The 22230-nt window shown below is 46.7% G+C and overlaps 1 protein-coding gene across 2 annotated transcripts in view; it reads right to left on the bottom strand.

Moving 5' to 3' along the window:
* Positions 1-12: 12 nt before the first annotated feature.
* The window catches only part of Gabbr1 (gamma-aminobutyric acid type B receptor subunit 1), a 28684-nt gene continuing 6466 nt past the window's right edge, over positions 13-22230 (bottom strand). For both annotated transcript variants that reach the window (XM_057794360.1, XM_057794361.1), the window contains exons 7-23: positions 20764-20898; positions 20279-20449; positions 19245-19346; positions 18899-18964; positions 18230-18421; positions 12199-12441; positions 11343-11406; positions 10126-10203; positions 7364-7514; positions 6768-6900; positions 5547-5663; positions 5357-5464; positions 4694-4787; positions 3966-4093; positions 2388-2516; positions 2111-2254; positions 13-1480 (exon numbers count right to left, since the gene is read on the bottom strand). In XM_057794360.1, the coding sequence (XP_057650343.1) occupies positions 1307-1480; positions 2111-2254; positions 2388-2516; positions 3966-4093; positions 4694-4787; positions 5357-5464; positions 5547-5663; positions 6768-6900; positions 7364-7514; positions 10126-10203; positions 11343-11406; positions 12199-12441; positions 18230-18421; positions 18899-18964; positions 19245-19346; positions 20279-20449; positions 20764-20898 (2229 nt within the window). In that variant the 3' untranslated portion in view covers positions 13-1306. The remainder of the gene's footprint in view (positions 1481-2110; positions 2255-2387; positions 2517-3965; positions 4094-4693; positions 4788-5356; positions 5465-5546; positions 5664-6767; positions 6901-7363; positions 7515-10125; positions 10204-11342; positions 11407-12198; positions 12442-18229; positions 18422-18898; positions 18965-19244; positions 19347-20278; positions 20450-20763; positions 20899-22230) is intronic.

The raw sequence follows: 22230 nt of genomic DNA, 5'->3' as shown, positions 1-22230 counted from the left end.
AATGATAATAAAGAAAAGAAAACTACGATTCAGTCTTGAGAGATAATTATAAGTACAGACCGAGGGTGGTACACATGAGAGCAAAGAATCCAGGGAACATTGAGAGGAAACATAATGCCAAGGAGAGGGATGGATGGCCCAGAACACATGAACTGGGGAGAATGTGCTTAACATGTGCATGTTGGGTGCACATGACTCTGGTGGGAAAAGACATGATATCAGAGAGGCAGACGACGTAATCCAAACACTCAGAAGGTGGATTAAGAAAGAGGACTGCCATGAAGCCAGCCAGGGAAACACACATACACATGATGTTAAGCCAGCCAGGGAAACACACATACACATGATGTTAAGATGCAAATAGGCCAATATACAATGCACTGAGTCGCACAGGTAAAACACAGAAAGACGTGACATGTGCGCATGAGGAAGACAGCATAGTGTGTTCAACACATCATGCACACTTACCTGAGCACACCACAGCACAGAAAGACGTGACATGCGCACATGAGGAAGACAGTGTAGTGTGCCCAACATATCACACACATCCAAGCACACCACAGCGCAGAAAGACGTGACATGTGCACATGAGGAAGACAGCATAGTGTGCCCAACACATCACACACACCCAAGCACACCACAGCGCATATCCACAACCATTGTCACTCACAGGTGCAGGGTATTCAGAGAGCACAAGTAATGAGAGGCAGCATGAGAAAGCACTCAGGAAACACCACACTTGGAGGATGGGGTATGTGTGCTGGAAACCCGGAGCACACAGAGCAGAGGCAAAGAGCATGTGGACCTGGGTAAGAATGATTCTCCTGGAAGAGCAACATTTAAGGAGAGGAAAACATGGGGACGTGTAGAAGGACAAGGACAATGGAAGGGGATTCTGATGCTGAGAAACGGAGAGGGTCCTACTAGTGTGGGAAGAACACTTGTGGGGAGACCCCTGCTGCTGAAATTGCAGGAGTTTTCATGATCACTACATGAGACAGGACGTGGGAGAAAAATATGGTGAGCTGCCCCTCTGGGGTTATGAGCAAATAGCTTCAAGCAGGGTTCGAACCAAACTGTGAAGTAGCGATACAAAATTATATGAATGAATAAGAGAGAAAACAGTCTGTTTCCCAGGGTATTGGAGACTCAAATAACTCCAAATGCACAGAGTGACATATATTTATGAGGGGGATTGGAGCATGTTCTCCCAGTTGGAGATAGGAGTCCTTGCCCTCCTCCCAGTCCCCCACCCTCTTCCCACACCCTTCCCTCCCCTACTGGCCTTATCCTTCTTGATACCCCCTCACTTGTAAAGCAAATGCACTCGACTCCCATCACAGCTAAGTCGGTCAGGGGGCTCCGAGGGTCCCCTGGGGAGGCCCCCAGAGGGGTCTGGGGGTGTTGGGGGGTGGCGCCGTGAGCGGAGCTGTTGCCGAGACTGGAGCTGATGGCGCAGTTCGGAGACACGCTCCTCTTTCTGGAGGAAGAAGCACAATTGGGAGTGTGGGAGGAGGGTGTGGAGTGGAAGGAGGGGAAGGGAGGAGAGGCATTGAAATGGGATGTACAGTGAGAGAAGAAATTAAAATTCAAATTAAGAACAAAGAAAGCCACAGAACGTAAATGCACCAAGAGACTAGATCAAGGAAGTAAGTGAATTAAAAAATAAAAGGAGAATATATAAAGATTGCATCAACTAAGTTGGAATGCCACCCTCCACCCCCAGTACCACACTGGTCTCTAACTGCAGCCTGGACACAGTGGACACTGTGGGCAGCTGCCTAGAACCGATATGCTATGGCCATATGCCCCACCCAGCACCTGTGAGTGTGGGCAGTAATGGCTCACAATGGCCTCCCCCTAACTACTGCCAATGGCTGCTCTTTTGTCACAGGAGGGCTGAATCTATAGTCCCCACTTCAGAGCCTCCTCCCCCTCCTCAGGCTAACACTAAATTTTCTTGAGACTGAGTCTCAACCCTTTCCCTCTCCCGCCCCTGCTCCCTTACAGGTTTTATGAGGTCTGTAAATCACCAACACTTGAACCTGTATCTCAGGCTCCACTTCAGACAACCCAGCCTTAGACCCGGACCCTGGTAGTTACCACATACCTCAGCAATGATCTTTTCCAATTCACGGTTCTCTTTCTCCAACAGTCGGGACTTCTCTTCCTCATTGTTGTTGGTGGATGACCCTGTCTTCATGGTGTCCTGGGCTTCGGACTGCCATTCCCCTCGGGTGATCAACCTACGCATCTGGGGGCAAAGAAGCTGTGTGAGCGAGCACCTGGTAAAGTGTTGGGAGTAAAGAGCAATGGAAAAACCCAATAAGGACAGAATGGAAGTCCTGGTTCTATCTAGGGAGGGCAGGGGGAGAGCCCAGCCTCACCTTGGGCACAAAGAGCACAACCAGAGTGATGTAGGAAGAGAACACGATGGCCAGAGAGGCAAAGGCAAAGGCTGCATCCTGCTGGCTGGAGAGAATCATGGTGACAGGAGCAGTGATGAGACACAGGACCTGGAGAGACAGCATTTGGGAGCCTCAGATCCAACACCGGTTCAAGTGGAGTGCAGGGTTTCCTTCCCCAAAGACAGAGTTCGTGAAGATGAACTCCTGGTGAATGCTGCACAAGTTCAGGACGATCCTCAACTTTAAATAGCTAAGACCCAGAAATAATCTTCTAAACCAGTTCTCAGCTCTAGATCAATGCTTCCCTCAGGATCTCTGCATTCAGTCCTTAAGACTACTTCATTAGGTAGGTGTGAAATGATATAACGTAGTGTATCTTTCCAGCTTTTTTCTTATCTGTCTATATTATATATGTGTAGCACAGGAGAACATGTATGGACAAATGTATGTGAATGCATGTACATATGGAAGCTAGAGGAAAACCTTAGCTGCCATTCCTCCTCCATTCCGGTTTTTCAGAGTCCTTTGCTGGCCAGAGGCTGCCTGGTCACTGAGAACTGAAGACCTATGTGTCTGCATCTCCTCAGCACTGGGATTACAAGGACATGCCATTACACCCAGCTTTTTCTGATGTGTGTTCTAAGGACCAAATCCAGCACAGTAAGTTGTCTTGGAAGCATCAGAACCCAGCCCCAAAGTAGTGTTCTTTCTAATCTGCTGTGTAGTTATATCCTCTGAATTGGAGCATCCCTTTCCCAAAGAGAGGAAGACCTGTGAAACTCAATTAGAGGACTAAGAAGGCCTATCCCCAAAGTTATAAAAGCAGTAACTAATTCCTGGAGAAAAAAATGCTGTCTTATGGAACTGACTGCAAGTTGGGCAGCTAACTCTAGGTATGCAGTTACCGTGAGCCATCATCCATGCTATAGTGGGCTTTTTAGATGGCATAAATGCCATTAACTCCTTCATGCTCCTAGGGTAACCCAACAAATGCACAGATTCGTCAAGTGTGATGGTCAGCTTTATCGATTTGACAGTGTCTAGATTCTAAACTCTAGAATCAGTCAGGCGATTATAAACGAGGGATTGTCTAGATCATGTCAGCTTGGTCTGTGAGCATATTGGGGGGATTATCTTGATTTCTAAATGATTGCTAAATGATGTGGAAGGACTCAGTCACTGTAGAGGGCACCAAACCCTGGGTGTAAGCTCACATGCATTTATTTTTTTTTTGCTCTTGGCTCTGGATGACTAGCTCCTGTGTTGACATCCCTTGTTGTGGAACTTTAACTTGGAACTTTGACCTAAGATAAGCCCTTTCTCCTCAAAGTTGCTTTTTGTCAGGGTATTTTATCACAGCAACAGAAATGACAACAGGATGCCAAGTTAGACTTTGATAGAGTCACTTCCTTTGTCTATTGCAGTGCCCTATCTAGAGTGAACTGACATTATTTTTCACGTCTCCTCAGGAAAGCAACACAACAATGACATTATAAATCAGACATTAAACAGTGTTTTATGACTTCTCAACTAACACCAGGTGTCAAGGGAGCTTACCGCAACATTGTAGATAGCCATGCCCACAGCCCTGTGGTCGTTGATCTTTTCAGTGGAAACACTTTTGGTCTCATAAGCAAGAAAGATTCCCAGCAGCAACAGCAGCCCCTTGTAACCATAGAAAATGCCTAGGACAACAGGAAAGTGTCCTGGGCAACAGGACCGTCACACTCCCAACTCAACCCTCCTCTTCCTTGTCTTTCATTTACTTCTGTTTTGTGTAGCTCCTCTGTGCAAAGGAAGCTTTCCTCTCCATTTCAGCCCCTCTGACGTAGCAAATTCTCAGCGTGGCCCCCACCCATATGGCTCAGACCTTACTTCAGCTTCCTACGGAGCAGCTAGAAATGATCCAATGGATGCTACACAGTGTCTCACTCTTAGCCCGTCAGGCAGGAGCATGCAATCCTGCCTAAGGGTTTTAGTTCACCGTGTGAATTTGTAGAACAGAGGAATGTTAGACAGGCTGAAGAGAGGCTAAGCCTATGACCTCACAGCCTTGGTCCTACTCTCAGGAGCTGACCTATAACAGATGGGTGGGTCACCCACCTGCACTGGCCCTTTGCTGGGCATCACTACTCACAGCAAAAGACCAAAGCTCCCCTACTCTAGTGCAGTGACAAGGGCATTGAAACTGTCTCCAATGGTCCTTCTCCCCTGGTCTCCTGCTGTTACCCATTCCTCCTGCTTATGCATCCTCCTTCCCCTCCTCCCACCCACAACCCACACACCAAGCCATGTATTCATCTTCCTGGAGCTGCAGTGCTCCAGCTGGGGCAGGATGGATACATCGATATCTTCCTTTGGCTCCTCTTTGGCAAAAGTCTGACGGAGAAAAGGAGTGAGTGATGAGTGACCATACTCTTCCCCAGCTCCTGAACCCCCAGCCCTGCCTGTTTTCCCATGAGACTCAGTACTGCACCAAATCCTACGCCAAGCCTGGAGACATTTCCCTGAACACACCAGAAAGGCTTGTTCCCCACTTTTCCCGATGTTTGGAAACCCTACACATCCTCCCAGATCCCTGACACATCACTTCTCTAGATAAACCAAGAGGTTTTGATAGGGCTCCATCTGGGAAAGACAGAAGAACCCTGGATATAAAGAAGAACAAGAAGCTCCCTCCCTGAGTAGCTTCCTTTTCTTTTTAAAGTCAGGGTCTCATTATGTAGTCCTGACTGGCCTGGACCTCACTATGTAGACCATGCTATGCTCAAACTCAGAGCTCTGCCTGCCTCTGTCTCCAGCGCTTTAGGATTGAAGCTATGTGCTACCACACCTGGCCTTCACTAAGTAATTATATACTTCAAGACCAAACATAGCCCTGAAGATGCCAAGTTGATGGGCCCTGTCCAGCTTCCTGATCCCAGAAACTCCTCTCAAGTGGTAGATACCTCGATGGTTCGGTGCAAGGGGTCCACAATCTGCCAGATGGCAAGAGTCAAGATATCCATGCCCACCAGCAGGCCTACAGTGGCATACAGTTTCCAGGGCTCTAGGGTCTGAGTAGATATCCAGAGAAGGCAGGTCAGAAAGCTCTTCTCTACACTTGGGATCAAAGGCTGGGTCTGGGAAGTCACTCACCTTCCTCCATTCCTTCTTCTCCTCCTTCTTTGTGAAGACGGTGTGGACCCACCAGATCTTAGTGAACATAGAGCCATAGCCCAGACTGAAGCCCAAGCCCAAGAGCCAAAGGCGGGCCTAGAAAGGGAGAAAAGACACTGGTAATAGGTGGGACTGGGCCCATGGTGGAGGAACTGCAGGAAGCAATGTGAACAGTGACCAGATGACAGAAGACAAGCAGAGTATGAAGAAACAGAAAGGGGAGGCTAGGACTCCATCCTTCTCTACTGCTGCAGCACCAAGGTATTCTTGCTAAAGACTACTGGTCTAGTGCCTACAGTTACCACCTGCACACCTCTGAATGTGACACAGTATAGCACAATCACTAGCCAGGACTTCACCATCCCTGTGCCCCACCCAGCTACGCCGAGCCACTAAGTCTCCCTCATCTACTCTCTTTCTGATCTCATGCACCGTCCTTCAAGGCACAAGCACCACCTCCTTCCTGGGGGCCACTCAGACATGGACAGTGAGCTGCTTCCCTTCTCTTCGCCCACAGCGCTTTCTACAGATCCCTCCTTAGATGTATCTCCTAGTTGTCTCTCTCCTGCTGCATGCTGATCCCACTAGGAACAGACACGTCCTGAGGACATCAGTGCATGTGTGTGTGCACAGTGTGTGATCAGGACAGAAACACAGTGGAGGAAAGAACGGCATTGGAAGGAACCGGGGAAAGAGTGGATGCTTCATAACAGTAGAGAACCAATCAACATCATTGAAGCCAGCCTAGCCCCACAGTCCCAGAAACTCCATGAGCCAAGTGTCCCCAGAGACCCTCCTCCCTCTGCAATGATACGTCCCTTGCCCCGACTCTATCTGTTTTGATTCTGCTTTCATCCTTTCAAACTCCAACCAAGGCTCCCACGGGAAAGCCCAGTTTTGTTTCTTGGCCCATACACCACAAACAAGCCACTATTGTTCGTAAGTTCTGTGTGAGGACCCCTCCCTTTGTCTTCAGTGCTTCACCCCTCTCCTTTGAGAAGCATGCCTAGCAACCTTGCAACCAGCCAGGGAACCACAGAATGGAAAAGGTCTGGCATCCAGAAAGAAGGGATGGAGCCAGAGAGAAACCAAAAGGGTGACGTTAGGAGGGAAGGCAGGGGGGGGGACACTGGTCAGGGAAAGAGAAGAGACAGGAAAGCCATATTCTGCAAGGTCTACACTGGCCCACTGTCTACTCACCTGGCAGACAAACGGGAACTGGCCTTTCTTTATGTGGTAACCGTCCAGCCCAAGGGGGAAGACAGCAGCTAGTGCCAGCGAGCAGCCCACGGCAGTCAGATTGTTCAGGTTGGGCTGGGAGTTCTGGATATAACTAGGGCAGAGGCGGAGAGGGTGGGAGAAAGAGCAGAATTACCCACCCCATCTCCTCTAGGGAAGATTGGCTCTCCAAAAATGCCATCAACAGTAAAACCCTATCCCCAGGGTGGATAAAGGAGACAGACTGGGAACAGACAGAAAGATACTCAGGATGGTTGCTGGGCCACAGAGCTGAACCTAGGGGGGCACAGGGCTTTTGCAGCACAAGGTCGTACGGGCATACTCTAGTTAGAGCCCAAGATTGTCCTCTAGGCCTCCAATGTATTTTTTTCTAGCTGATTACTCTGAAGCAAGGGTAGGGGGTCATGCCTAGCACCCCCTCACATTTTTGGAGAGTCATCACACCACTCTTTGTGACACATGGCCTTGAGAGTCCCACTTTTCTTACTCTTCAGGAAGTATCGTCAGTACCTTGGAGAGGCAGCCAGGCCAAGGATCAAGTCAGAAGGGAGACTTACCGAACGTGGGAGTTGTAGATGTTAAAGGACAGACAGACAACAGCAAGAACAATGCCCAGGCTGGAGAGAACTGAGACGGAGATAAAGAGTTTCTGTGACAGGAAGCGGAATGTCTTGATGACCAAGGTCTGGTCAGCTGGGGGAGACCCTCCTGCATCGCACAGGGGAGGAGGGGGAAAGAAAAAGAAGGAAGGACAGTGGCATGAAGGCAGGATAGGAGAAAGGGGTGAAAGGCAAGCTGCTGGGGGACACTCAGTGTCAGCTGAAGACACGAGGCCCTCAAATGCACTAAGGGGCTAAGGCAGGAAGAAGGCTGGAGGCACTGGGGACCTTGAGAAACAACCAGAAAAAGAGAAGATAGGGTCTGTGCTGAGGGTCTCTTTGATTAATTACATGTTCTTTTTTTTGGTTTTGGTTTTTGAGACAAGGTTTCTCTATGTACCCTGTGTCCTAAGACTCCCTTTCTAGACCAGCTGGCCTGGAACTATCTATCCGCCTGCCTCTGCCTCTTGAGTGCTGGGATTAAAGATGTGTGCTACCACGCCTATCTTTGATTGTTCTTTTTGCTTCTCCATCTTACAGGGAAAAGACAGCTAAAGAGGAGAACAGCTGAAATAATCCTATACAGCATCATCTATTGCCCCATTAAAGGTGCAAAAGACAATTACAGACGCAGAAAGCCAGGAGAGTCTCCAAGTATCCAGTGTGTTCTTCTAACCTCCAGCAAAAACACAACCCTAGCAGGGTAGTACTCCCAAAAAGTGTTTCCAGTTACTATTAAGAGAAAGCTCAAATTTGTCAGGGCAGGGGGGATGATGATAAGCAAAACACCTACTTAATTTCAATTTGCTTCGTTTAAAAAAAAATAGAAAGCCAATTTAGGCCAGGCAGCATTTATAACTGTACAGAATACTGCCCTAAATTCAAGCTACAAAAATAAATAAATAACAAAAATGAAGCAAAGCTTAGACATACAAGCTCACTCAGTAGTTGAAGCAATGCTTGGGTGCTGAGGCAGGAGGATTGACACAACTTTGAGGTCAGATTAATCTACAAAGTGAAAACCTGTCTCAAAATAAGTAATAAAATAAAGTAGGGAGCTAAAGAGATGGCTCAGCAGTTAAGAGGACTCTCTGCTCTTCCAGAGGACCCAGGTTCAGTTCCCAGTACCCTCGTCATTGGTCGCAACCATTTGTGATTCCAGTTCCAGGGATTCTGATGCTCATTTCTGGCTCAGGCACACAAATGGTACACATGCACACATAAATGTAGGCAAAACACCTATAACATATAAAATTAATTAAACTTAATGAAGCTGGACTAGAAAAATGACTCAATTGATAAAAGCAGTTGTTAAATCTGGCAACATTAAATTTAATCCCTGGAGCCGGGTAAAAATGGAAGGAGAAAATCAACTCCACAAAGTTGTCCTCTGACCTCCATAAGAACATCATGGCAGCCGGGCGGTGGTGGCGCACGCCTTTAATCCCAGCACTCGGGAGGCAGAGGCAGGCGGATCTCTGTGAGTTCGAGACCAGCCTGGTCTACAGAGCTAGTTCCAGGACAGGCTCCAAAGCCACAGAGAAACCCTGTCTCGAAAAACCAAAAAAAAAAAAAAAAAAAAAAAAAGAACATCATGGCATACTGGCCACACAGCATGAATGTGGACGTGTACACGCGCACACACACACACACACACACACACACTCCACTGGGCAAGGCAGGTGGCAGCTGCCTTCAATGGCCTTATTATCCTTCCTCATCAGTAAAAACTTCCTTTTTGCTAACCTCTAGTGTCTTTCCCATTTCCTGCCATTTAGCATACCTGGATTAAAAAGTGCATGGCAGGTTAGGTGTTGGGGGTACACACTTTTAATCCCAACACTCAGGAGAAAGAAGTAGGTGAATCTCTCTGAGTTGGAGGGTCAGCCTGGTCTACAGACGAGTTCTAGGACACCTAGGACTATGTAGTGTGACCCCACCACTCCCACCCCCACCGCCAAAAAAAAAAGGAAAGAAAAGAAAAGAAACTTGCAACATTGCAACATAAACCAGGCATGGTAGTATACACCTGAAATCCCAACACTCTTGAGATCCTGAGGCAGGAAGATCATCCTGAGGTCAAGATGAGCCTCGGCTTACATAATGAACTCAAGCCCAGCCTGAGGTACAGGATGAAGCTCTGACTCGAAAAAAAGGAAAACAACAACAACAAAAATAAAAAATAAAAAACCAGAAACAAAAACTGGTGAGATGGCTCAAGGCATAAAGGTCTGATGATCGAGTTCAATACCCAGGACCCACACGGTGGTAGTAGAGGCCTCCTCTGAGTTGTTCTCTGACCTCCACATGCACACAAAATGAATATATAAAACACAAGGGGAAAAGAAACAAAACAAGTAAAAAAAGCAAAGCACAAAACAGTCCATAAGAAAGGAAATTTTGTTTCCTCTACTACAGTTAAGCAGCTACTTTCCTGACAAGGACCTGGAGTCCCTGTTCCTAATGTACCAAGGCTGGAAGAGAGCTTCCATTTCTCGCTGCTTCTCATTCACTGCAGCAGAGCACTCTTAGAAACAGGGTGACCCCGGGCCTCCCCTTCCTTCTTGGAGGCCATGTTCACTCCCAATCCCTGCTGTGACCCCTCTGCCGCTCCAACCCATCAGCACCCCCTCCCGCCACTCCCCATCTCCCGTGCCCCCATCCCCGGCCCATTCAAAAGTCTGACAGTGATCGTTCAGAAGGACCAAAAGAGAACTTACCAATCCACTTATCTGTTTTGGACCAGGAAAGGTCATCCTTGGTGCTGTCGTAGTAGCCAATCTTCTTGTAGCTGCCACCTGAGCAAAGGACTGGGGTTGTCATGGGTTGGGAGAAGACACCCAGCCATTTTCAAGCTCCCATTTCCCGCAAAGTTGCCCTCCATGGTTGCATACAAGAACCTAGAACCCAAGGTCTCCTGAACAGGTAACTTAACTTCACCAGCAACGTTAGGTGCTTCCCGGGGCGATCTGAATACACAATAGAGCCCTTAAGGCATTTAAGGCTCTTCCCGGAGGAAGGCTCCTTGCACGGGTTACCACCTATTCTACAGCCTCACACCTCTCCAGCAACGTCTCTCACTTTGATTCAGGCTTCCAAAGCTTTAAACAACTTCTGCCTAGCCTCCCTCTTATGATGGACAGAATCTTTTTTTCACAGTGGCTTTAATTTTAGAAACCTCTCTCCCTTTGGCTTGGGTTCTAATGCCTTGGATAAGATACATCTGTCTCTTAAAGTGCCACTAAGGGAAATGCAGTCACTCCTAAGAAAAATCTTCCAGAATGACCACAGTTAATACAACTTTCCTTCCAAACACCACCTCACACCCACTTCACCCTGACGTCCAGTCTCACTTGCCCCACATACTGAGAGGATTTGGTTCGAGAGGTGTGGAGAGAAAGAAACTTTTTACAGGAGGCTAAGAAATGGGTCTCTTGGCCACACCACAAGGAGCTGAGTCAGGTGGAACTGGAAGATTAACTCACAAAAGTTCTGTAGACTCCTCAGTGCTAAGTTATACGGAAATGCCATCTAGGAAAGGCCAGCTATATGTATGACTGGAACATTGTTCTCTCATAGCAAGGAACTGAGAGAATTCCCTTTAAAAAGAACCAGCTTCCTAGGTTCATCTTTCCTTAACCTTTCAGAACACACTAAGAGCCCTTAGCTCCTCAATCTAGCCTGAGGCAGGCAAGTTCTGGGACTAAAACTGAAGCCACTGGGAAGAAAGAACGGCTCTTTTTAATCTGCATCGCCCTTTGAAAGAACAGAATCACTGCAAAAAACCTACCCAGGACTGTTCTTTTTATCATTGTTGAAAGCCTGATGAACACAGTGCAAGGCAGTCTTGTTGAGATGCACAGTTGATCTCCTCCCATGTGAGCACTCAGCCCAGCCCCTGCCTGCCCCTTCCCCAGCCTCTCAGGCCTGAGCTCACCCTGCAGCTGCTCGATAAGTGTCCATGCCATCCGGGAGCCGCTGGCATCAAAGACCACATGGCCCTGAGGAGAAATATGTGGAGGAAGGCAGAGGGGATGAAAGCAGGAGGAAAAGAGAACATCAGGGACTCTGAAATCTTCTGTTTTTGATGTAATTGAGCTTCTGAATGAAGGCTATTTATGGCATCTGCTGCATATAGGACACACCCCAGATGCACAAATCCTAGATTCTGGAAACAGTTTTCTTTTGAGAAGAAGCTTCAACCTTGAGATCTGAGTGAGACAGTCCCCAGAAAGAGGGACAGGAGCAATCATCAAACCTTATTAGGCACTAATTTCCTTACTTTAAAAGGAACGAGGAGATTAATTTTCAAATTGCTATCTCTTTTAAAAACCCTACCCGCGCCGGGCGGTGGTGGCGCACGCCTTTAATCCCAGCACTTGGGAGGCAGAGGCAGGCGGATTTCTGTGAGTTCGAGACCAGCCTGGTCTACAAGAGCTAGTTCCAGGACAGGCTCCAAAACCACAGAGAAACCCTGTCTCGTAAAATCAAAAAAAAAAAAAAAAAAAAAAAAAGATGTTTCATTTAAAAAAAAAAAAAAATAAAAAAAATAAAATAAAATAAAAACCCTACCCTTCTCATCTGACCTGTAAACACCTGGACCAGGTTGAAAAGCACTAGAATACAGTAATTCTTTTCATTGTCATCTTTTATATGGTTCTCTGGTTTGGGGAACCCTCTTCCCATGGTCTATGACTGACTTTACAGAAAAGCAACTGAAAAAACAAGAGAATGTGTACATCTAGGGACCCTCCAAGGTGTTCCTTTCCATGACAAAAGCTGCTGTAACTCACAGAAACACCCTCAAAGGATGAGGAGTTCATGGCCCGGTAGATTTGGTCTGTGATGGTCTGGTTGTTGTAGTTAAAGTCCTCCAGACGCACACCCGACCGGCCACCTCCTCCAGAGGTCTTGTTCAAGGCCAAAGCCAAGGCCCAGATAGCATCATAGGCCAGTGGTGCCTCCTGGAAGCCTCCAGTCTCCTCAGGATGTCTTTTCAGCCTCTTGGTTAGTTTCTCCACAAATTCCTGGGAGGTCTGGATGAAGGAAGAACAAGAGGAAAGCATTGGAATATGCGTGGGCACAGGGGGAGAGGCCTCAGTTCTGGCTCAGACACTGTGACTCGAGCGGATGGTTTGTGTTCGTGTTGTCGGGTAGACCATATGTACAGATAAAATCGTTAGCTATACCCATGTGTCTATCTTGGGTTGGAAGCGACAAGACTAAAGCGGAATTAGCTGGGTCCAATGGTCTTAAGAGTGTACAGCTGCTAGCTCAGAACTACAAACAGAGAATGCTAACTCAGAACTACAAACAGAGAAATCTGATGAATAAACACTCTGGAAAATGAATGGCAAGGGAGAGAAGCAGAGACAGAGCCAAGGAAAAGATGGATATCTCAACAAAGAGTGGCAGTGCTGGCATTCTCCCAACCTTCAGACTTTCACAGCAGAGCTGACCCAGGAGCTAACAGCTCCTCCAATTTTGAAAGATCCAGAAAAGGCGACGCCACAGCCTTTCACACTCTGCCTGCCAACCAGGAAAATTGTTCTTTAGGGTGCTAACTTCTTGCTATCCTGGTATGACTTCTGTTTGCTGCCTCCTTAAGACTGGTGACAGTCATCGGAAATACCCTTCACATCGCAGAGGTCCAGATTCAGTACAACTCACATGACTCTTGGTACTCAACCTTTTTCCAAGAAATCTAAAAAAATGGCAATCCTTTAACTCTCATAGATGAAGAAACCTGGCTGTGTATATATTACAATAACCATACTTGACTTCATACTTATGGGTGAACGAATTCCTGAACTGCCTTCCACATAACAGAGAATAATCGCACCCTCCCTTCCTTACCACCCAGAAATACATAGGAAAATGTTTAATTTCTTCTTGGCAAAACATGTGTATGACTTAGAATCACTACAGATAATTGTTTGGATTAGAACATTCACAGGTATGCTTTAACAAAAGAAAGATATATAAATGAAGAATCTTTGCTCCTGGACAATGAGATGACTCAACACACAAAAGCACCTGCTGCCAAGCCTGAGCTGGAGTCCTGGGACACACACAGTGGATGGAGATAACCAACATCCAAAGGTTTCCTCTGACCTTCATATGTGCACTTTGGTGTGGCACACATACACAAAATAAATGGATAAAATGTAATTTTTAAAAAACATTGACGGGTGGTGGTGGCACATGTCTTTAATCCCAGCACTCAGGAGGTAAAGGCAAGTGGATCTCTGAGTTCGAAGTCAGCCTGGTCTACAGAGCGAATTCCAGGAGAGCCAGGGCTATGCAGGGTTATCCTGTCTTGGGGGAAATTTTTTTAAGCCTTGTTCTCATGCCCCCAAAACATTTTTTTCCTGTTGGCTTTTTAGAAAAAGCCTGGGCCTTGAAACACAAAGGTCTAGGGTCAACTACCCTACGACAGGAATAATCTCCATTCCTCTCATCAGCATTAGTAACTAGCATCATGCGCAGCTCACAGTGAACACTAAAAACACCCCTAGAACTCTGTGCACTTCATATGACACCGTGAAGGTCGACACATGTCACATGTACCCATAGAATGCAAAACACCAACAGCTGGCCCTGATATAAGCCATGGGCTTTGGGCAACAATGGTCAGTTGATGAAGACCAACTGCAACCAATATACTCATTGTGGTGGTGGAATCTGACAATGGAGAGGTTTAACCAATGAAAAAGGTATACATGGAAAATACAGGAACTGTGAACCCTTCAATTCTGCTGTGAATCTAAAACAATAACATTTTTAAGCAAAAAGAAAGTCCACTGGATGGATAAGTAGATGAATGGGTTCTAATTCTAATTAAACCACTTACCTACTAAGAAATCTCAAGCAAGTTATTAAATCTCACTAAACTGGCTATTCAGCTTTAAAATGGGAATAATACTGTGTTAAAGAGCTCCTGTAAGGATTAAGTAAGAACACATAAAATGCTGGGTATGAAGTATATTACACTTCTCCCTGTGAGTTTCCCTGGCTGCACCCGCATCTTTGTTCCCCACGCTCAGGCCTGTAATTCTGGCCCAACACCTTAAATATTACAGGTCTCATTTCTCTAACACATTGTAGTTATATATGACCACTGATCTCAAATTCAGAGAAACAACAATGGTGACAGCACCTGTAGTCCAAGCTTCTTATGAAGCTAAAGGAACAGGGTGGGGGTGAGAGGGGCACGGGCACCTGAGTCTGAGACTGTAGGTTCAAGATCAACCTGAGCAACACAGTAAGACCCACCTCAGAGAGAGACAGACAGTCCACAATGGTATATACCTGTAATCTCAAACTTAGGAGGCACACAAAAACAGCAGGATCTCAAATTAGAGGTGATTCTAGTGTACACAGCTAAGTTTAAAGTTAACCAGAGCTACCACATAGTAAGACTCTCATCTCGAAACAAAAAGATGGGCTGGAGAAATGATTCTGTGGTCAAGAGCGCAGATGCTATTGCCGAGGATGCGTGTAACTCCAGCTCCAGGGGACTGATATCTCTGGCTTCCACTGGCACCTCCATGCACATACTCAAACAAACTTATAAATAATAACATAAAATAAAGACAGAAGTAGAAAAAACAAGATACAAAACTAAGCTCTCTTTTTCCTCACTCCCACACTCTTCAGTGCATAAGACAGAAAAGTAAACTACATATTTCCAAGTCAGCAAATCCTCTTAACCTGTTTGTTCTAATGTCTCCTTAACACCATCCCTCTATATACAGGAGGAGGAAAAAGAGGCTGATGATGGTGGTAACGAAGGTGGTGATGATGCTGAGAAGGGGTGGTAGGGGTGATGGTGATAGCTAACATTTGTATAGTCCTTACTTTTTTCCAGGCACATAGATCAATGTATTTAATCCTCAAATATTTCAATGAATGGGCTCTATTATTGTATCTATTTTAGAGATAAGGAAACAAAGGCGCAGGGTCCTGTAACTTGCCTGAAGTTACATTGTAGCAAGTGGCAATGGTGGGACTCCAGCCCAGGGTGTCTGGCACCAGCTGCTGAGCTTATTGTGCAGTACCCTGAGCTCCTTCTGTGCTGAAAGCCTATGCAGGTACAAGTGCCCACAGACAGCAGAGAACGAACACTTTCTGAGCAGTTAGTCCTTCAGTTTTCAGGTCTAGCCAATCCTCAGTTCAAAGTAAAGATTACATCAGAGAATCACCATATTAGGAAGGGATTAATCTGCTCAGCATGGTATTATCCCTGCTTCTCAGCTCACTCAGGACAACACAGCTAGCCAAGAAGAGCAACACCAAAAATCATGACAAAACAATCCTTCCCCTTGAGTAGGCAAAGATTATGGTTCTCTCTGTCTCTCTGTCTCTCTCTCTCTGTCTCTCTCTCTCTGTCTCTCTCTCTCTCTCTCTCTCCCTCCCTCCCTCTCTTTCTTTCTTCCTTGGTGGAGGGTGTGGGGTTGGATATATATATGACCTTACACCTGTAGCTAAGGCTGGCCTCAAATTCACCATCTCCCAGATATGGTACTTAAAATTCTTTCTCTAAACCAGGGTTTCTCAACCCCCCTGTGCTGTTGACATCCTTAGCAGGACAGTCTTGTTGCTGGGGGCTGAACCATGCATCACAGAACGTTTAGAGGTGCCCTCGTCTTCACCCTCCAGACATTTTGCAACCTCTTTTGAAAACCACTGCCTTATAGTTCTCATGGGTGACTGGATCAGAAGCATCAGAAACTCCAGAAACGAAACCCTCAGATCCCACCCCAGATCTACAGAAAAGGTTCCGTCACCTAGGTACTAGCCTAATTTTCCAGGTGGTTCTGATGGAAATCTGGGAACGGATCCAAACACACCTGAGGCCATGTGGGATAAAGGCAATGGTGCTGCTTCTCTACGCCTCTATGGTCCCACTCTGACCCTCAGCCCACCCCTTGCCCTGATCCACTTCTTTTGATGCTACTTGACTCACCTATAATCTTCCTAGTCACCTGAAAAAGCTGCTTTTCTCCTCTATTGAAAAATCTAGGCTTTTCCATGTGACATTTTTAGCTGGGGATTCAAGAAGGTTCTGTGTGCCTTTGAAAAAACATACTTTCTCTAAAAACGGAAAACCAGAAAGGACCTCTGCCCCCAACATACCACCCCGAGACCCAAGATCCCCACCAACTCTAGGCTCTCGTCAGTTCCTTCTCTCTCCTCAGTGTCAGGCAGAGTCCTAGGGTGGTAGGCTGTGGACTTAGGACACTAATAAATCTTTCTGACTTTGGTAACCTGCTCCACCACTCTGGGTTCCAGAAAATGACTCAGCTTTCTTGTCCTGTGCAGGGAAGTGGTTGACCAGTGCTTCTTTGATGGAAATTAAGATAAATTAAACATTACATCCCCTTAGAACATTTTAGAGCACAGTTTATAACCAGAATGTACGTGGCAGCCCGCCCTTTATCACAATCTATTGCCAGAAGTAGATTCTCAAATCTCTTTTCTCCTTTGCTAAAACACTACCATTATCTGCACATTATTTGCACAGAAAGTGTAAAGACTTTGGCCAGGCTTTGTGCTTTTCCATGGGAAATGATGGAACAGAGCAGGTTGGAGTTCAACACAACAGAGCCATGATCCCAGGACAAGTCACTAAACCTCCCCAGTTCTAATTCTCTAGCTCAAAAGATATAAATAACAAATCTAGTTTAGAGTATTGAGGTTAAGATCCTGAAATTAGATAGAGCATATCCTGATTTTCCTCATAAAATTAACCATTATTAAAAGCTTCATTAACTCACCTCTCTGAAATCAGATATTTTGCCACTGGAGTTATATCAGGTATAATAAGCAGACATACAGGTTACCCCACTAACCTATCGAGATCCCTGCACTGTGGGGTACAGTGCTGCATACAGAAACGGTCTCTTCCACACATACCCATACCCACTCCCACTCAAGGCTCCACACACAGCTACCCTGATCCTCCCAAATCAAGAGAGAATACCTTCCAGCTTCAAGTACTCTCACTAGAAAGTTATCTGGGGTTAAAGGGTTTCTGAAGTCTCATTTACATCCAAAATCTTAAAAAAAAATTATAAAACTAATTTCACATCAATCAAAGTGAACATTAACGGTGGGCAGTGGTGGTGCATGACTTTAATCCCAGCTCTCAGGAGGCAGAGGCAGGAGGATCTCTGAGTTCTTGGCCAGCCTAGTCTACAGAAAGTTCCAGGACAGACAAGGCTACACAGAGAAACACTATCTTGAAAAAACTAATTAACTAACTAAATAAATAAATAAATAAATAGTGAATATTAAAGCCAGACATGCTAGCACATGCCTTTACTCCAAGAACTCGGGAGGCCAGAGGCAGGGGGATCTCTGTGAGTCTGAGGCCATCGCAAGCAAGTTCCAAACACCCAGAGGTACAAAGAGAGATTCTCTCAAAAAAAGGGGGGGAGTGAATATTAAGCAACTCTCTAAGTAAGTCACATACACAAATAATAAATAAAAACAATAATAATACATAAAAACACACCTGTGCCAAGAGAAGCTCTCTGGAAAAGGTGTGCCTTTGGTGTAGGTACAAGCTTCTATATTACCATTAATGCCTCTCCCTCACTTGGCTCCTTGTCTCCATGGTAACAGCCCTTCCGCTTGTCAGAAGCCTACTGTACATGCCACTACTTTCCTCTCTTGCAGCACAGGCAGAACTAACGAAACAGGCGCAAACAAGTCCAATATGGGCACAGGCCCCTTTCTGCCACCGGACTCCATTGCTGTCCTGTCTCCCCCTTCCCTCCCCTTCCACCCCAGTGCCAGTTTCCAAGCCCCCACCCTCACCATGTTGGAAATGCTTCGGGTGTTGGCAGGGTTCAGCATGACGATCTCAGTGGTGATGTGGCCCTCCACCGCCTCAGTCATTTCATCCACTGTACAATTGATTGACGGGTCATAGGTCTTGAACCAATTGTCAGCATACCATCCGATGAGGAACCAGACATACTTCTTCCCAAAGAGCCGTTCCTTATAGACCTGCATTCGAAGGGGGAAGGGAGCGTTTGAGGTTTGGTTTTGTTCTGAGGGAGGCGGTGTTATCTCTCTAGATGCTATTTAGCCTCTTGAAAATCAAAGAACAGAGCTTTCTTTTTTAATCTTCACTGAAACCTATTACTTTCTATGCTAACCTAAAAATTTAATTATATATATATTATTGAAATAAATATATATATATTGAAATAAATATATATATATATATATTGAAATCTTCAAATCACAGGGAAGGCCCAACAAGATGCCTCCATTAAAACACAAAAGAGGCAAACGAGAAAGTGTATGTGCATGCTTGAATGTAGACAAGCGGTGGATCAGAGCCTACAGGCGGGCTTGGTATTCATTATCACCTCAGGTTCTCTGCTACCAATCTGAGCAGAAATGCCACAGGGAGGACCCACGAGAAAACCACCACAGAGAGCCTATCCAGCCCCTCCCTGCTCCAGATTCCATCTCCACCTCACAAAAAACTTTCCGGGCTTCAGTCTCATAGAAAAGTCCCACGATGATCCGAGCATCTTGACGCTATAAAACAGAAACAGAGCTCCTGAGGGATGCTGAAAGCGCCCGAGGGTTAAGCCAGTGCTTTTTGAAGCGTTGATTTCCCAGCTCCCACTGCTTAGTGAAAAAAAAAAATGTTCAATGGGCAGTGGATAAATGTCAACTGGAGATGGAACTAAACCTTCCCCAGAGACTCGGCTGCCTCGCCGAATGAACAACTGCCTCTTCCAGAGTCTCCTTTCCAGCTGACCACCTCCCACCACGACCCCTGGGCAGGTGGAGCCCACCACCCCTGCTTGCCCACCTTCAGGTTTTTAACAGGCACAGCTGGATCTGAGAAGAAACTCTGGCGGAAGGTGATCTCGATCCCAGCCTCTTTCACTCGTTCCTCGAGATCATCCAGCGTCTTGGGTGGGAATAAGAAAGAAGGAGGGAGATGGGGTACAGCATACAGGATAGAGCAGAGCTCATGAGTGAGAACTGGCTGTGAACGCACGGCAAAGGCATAGTATCTGAGCCTTAATCCAACAGCCCCTGGGCCCCATGAGGAAAGAATGGAATAAAGCACCCCCAGTCCAAGATGCATGATGAGCCCTTCCTCGGGGTCTGTAACCAGGGACACTGCCTCATCCACCCCACTCATGACACTGAGAAGAAATGAGAGGAAACAGGAAAAAAAGCAGGGCAGGGTGCAGAATAGATAGAATGATGCCAACTCAAGAGGCAAGTGGGAAGGCAGACAAAAGGATCACAGGAAAAATGGACTGAGTCACTGAGAAAAGGTGGGAAGGGTGGACTAAAGGGTCACTGAACATAATCAGTTCACAGAAAACCCAAAGAGAATAATCAGGCTCCTTCCTTCAAGTGTGGAGCCCTGCATTTCCTCTCCACCTCTGCAAACTTGCCATCTCTCTTCAGATTATCTATGAGCATCTCTCCGTGTCAACTACCAAACCCACACCTTTGTCATGTGTCTCTTATTTGTCTGCCTGTGCCTTCATCCTCTTCTTTCCCACCCCATCCAATAGCTCCACACCCAGTTGCCAAGCACCATCCATCCCTGAAGGCACTGGAACCCACTGCCTCCCTGGTTCATATGCCCTCTCATCTCAACTCGGAATTAAACCAACTTCCATAGAGCATAATCCTATCTGTCTGGGGAACAAAACAAAATGATGGAGAGGATTCCAAAAATCCAACTCATGTGTTCCCCAGGCTACAGAAAGAACAAGCACTTCGCCCACTTGGAATGTGTTCACTTTTGAAAAACCATCCAGATCTCCCACAACAGAGCAGATGCCCCTGGGACCTCACGTCCCATCCCCTGTCCGGACTCACTGAGGTGAAGACCTCTGTGGTCTGCTGGATGGTGGCAATCTTCTTCCAGCCCCACTTTTCAAAGAGTTTCACCCGGGTAGGATTGTGGAGTGTGGCGGATGGATGTGTTCGGAAGAACGTTGGAAAACGCTGCCGGTTTGACAGGGCTGGTGAGCTGGAGCCGTAGGAAAGCTGAGGCAGAAGGATGGGAAGTGTCCATGAAAATGGAGGATGCCAGGAGTGTCTTTAGCCCCTTCTAAGCTTGCATTTTCCTCCCAACTCTGCAAATTTCCCCACCTTTGTCCTACGAACACAAACACACCAACCCTCATCATGGATCTCCATAGCTCCTTCAGACAATGCTCCTAGAAGGTCAACCAGCTCAGATTCTCTGCTGGCCGAGTCCTGGCAATGGGTCTCTCTCTAGTCTTCTTAAACATAACCACAATCCCTCTACTTAGCATAGCCCAAAAGGAGACGACCCTCCCTCCCACCCCCTTGCATACCACAATAAGATTCCACATCCGGGCAGCCTCGGCTACAAGTGTGGACACAGAACTGCAGCCTGGCATGAGGATGATCTTGATGGGGTCATTGTAGAGCAGTTCGTACAAGTACTTGGTGGCTTGCCCTGGGTCACACTGAAGGAAGGAGGAGGAAATGAAGCTGGCTCCCAGTCCCCCCACCTCCGCAAAGACACACACATCTTGCAATGCCTACTGTCTTGGACAACCTAGCACCTTTCTCAGTTACTCACTTCCATCATTTTCACCACCTTCTACTTCCTCTCAGGTTTCTAGTTTTCCCTCTTTCACTGAGCTCCCTTCTCTTGTCTTCCATCTGGAACCTTAGCCCTACCCATTATTGCACATTCTCCCTTCCATATCAATGCCCATTCTACCCTCCCCTTTTCTGCTCATCCTCAATCATCCCTAAACCTATTCTCTTTGGTCATCTCTGCCCCCCCCGCCCTCCATCCCATGTTTACAGGCTCTGCACATCTGCCCAGAAAGTCTGCAGGAACACACACATCCCAGAGCCCCAGACAGCTTTCTTAATGAAATTTTCACCTTCAATTTCAGAGAATAGGAACAAGATCAATAGGGAATCTGCTCAGCACCCCATCCTTTCCTGCTGGGCCCTGACATTTGACAAGTCAATTAGAAAAAGGGGGGTTAAGGAAGACTCTAAAATGAGGAAAATAAATAGAATGGAACTCTCCACAAGCAGAATGATATTAGAGGTGCCTGAAAGAGACGCAACAGGAAAGCTGGAGAGCAAAAGAAAGGTAGGAGGAAAATTGGGGGAGGAAGAACCAGCCATGGATCCCCCACTGTCTGTTCCCCTCCTGCTGAAGTATGACATTTCAGAAGCTGCTGGAGCCCCCAAAAGAAGTGGAGAAGAAATGGCAACCAGTGGGGAGTCAGAGCAGAGGGTCACAGGGGACTGGAGAGAGTGAACTTAGCGGAAGGGGTTAGAAAGGAAATAAAGAAAGCACCTGGAGTCTGCTTGCTCCCCATTGAGGCCTGACATTTGAGGCACTGTGGGAAGTAGGAGACATGAAGCCCAGGGAGCCAGGGGGAGCTGGCAAATCTGAGCACCCAAAAAATTCACTCTGAATTGCGAGCTGCTCTGCTCTCTCACCCTGTCAAGGGCAGGGCTCACCTGTAGGTTTGGAACACTTCCATGCCTCCTACTTAGAGCATCTTTGCAATCTTTTTTACCATTGTGAGGTCCTTCCCAACTTACATTAGGACAGAGACTGCCCCCAGCTTCTCCCAGCCCCATGAGTGTCCCTCTGCCATTTGTCTGAAGAAATTACTTAATATGAACAATAAGGATATTCAGAAACCTTCAGTTACATAAAGCAGGGCATGTGTGGACTAATGTGTGTGCCATTTTCTGCTTCATTTCCTCCCTTCCTGTTCTTACATACTCCCCTCCACACCACACTCATCACTGCAAAGTCCCCC

The sequence above is a fragment of the Chionomys nivalis genome, chromosome 19 (genome assembly GCF_950005125.1).
Source record: "Chionomys nivalis chromosome 19, mChiNiv1.1, whole genome shotgun sequence".
Classification (NCBI taxonomy): domain Eukaryota; kingdom Metazoa; phylum Chordata; class Mammalia; order Rodentia; family Cricetidae; genus Chionomys; species Chionomys nivalis.
Note: the sequence above shows the minus strand (reverse complement) of the source record. Positions and strands in the feature narration are given on the sequence as shown.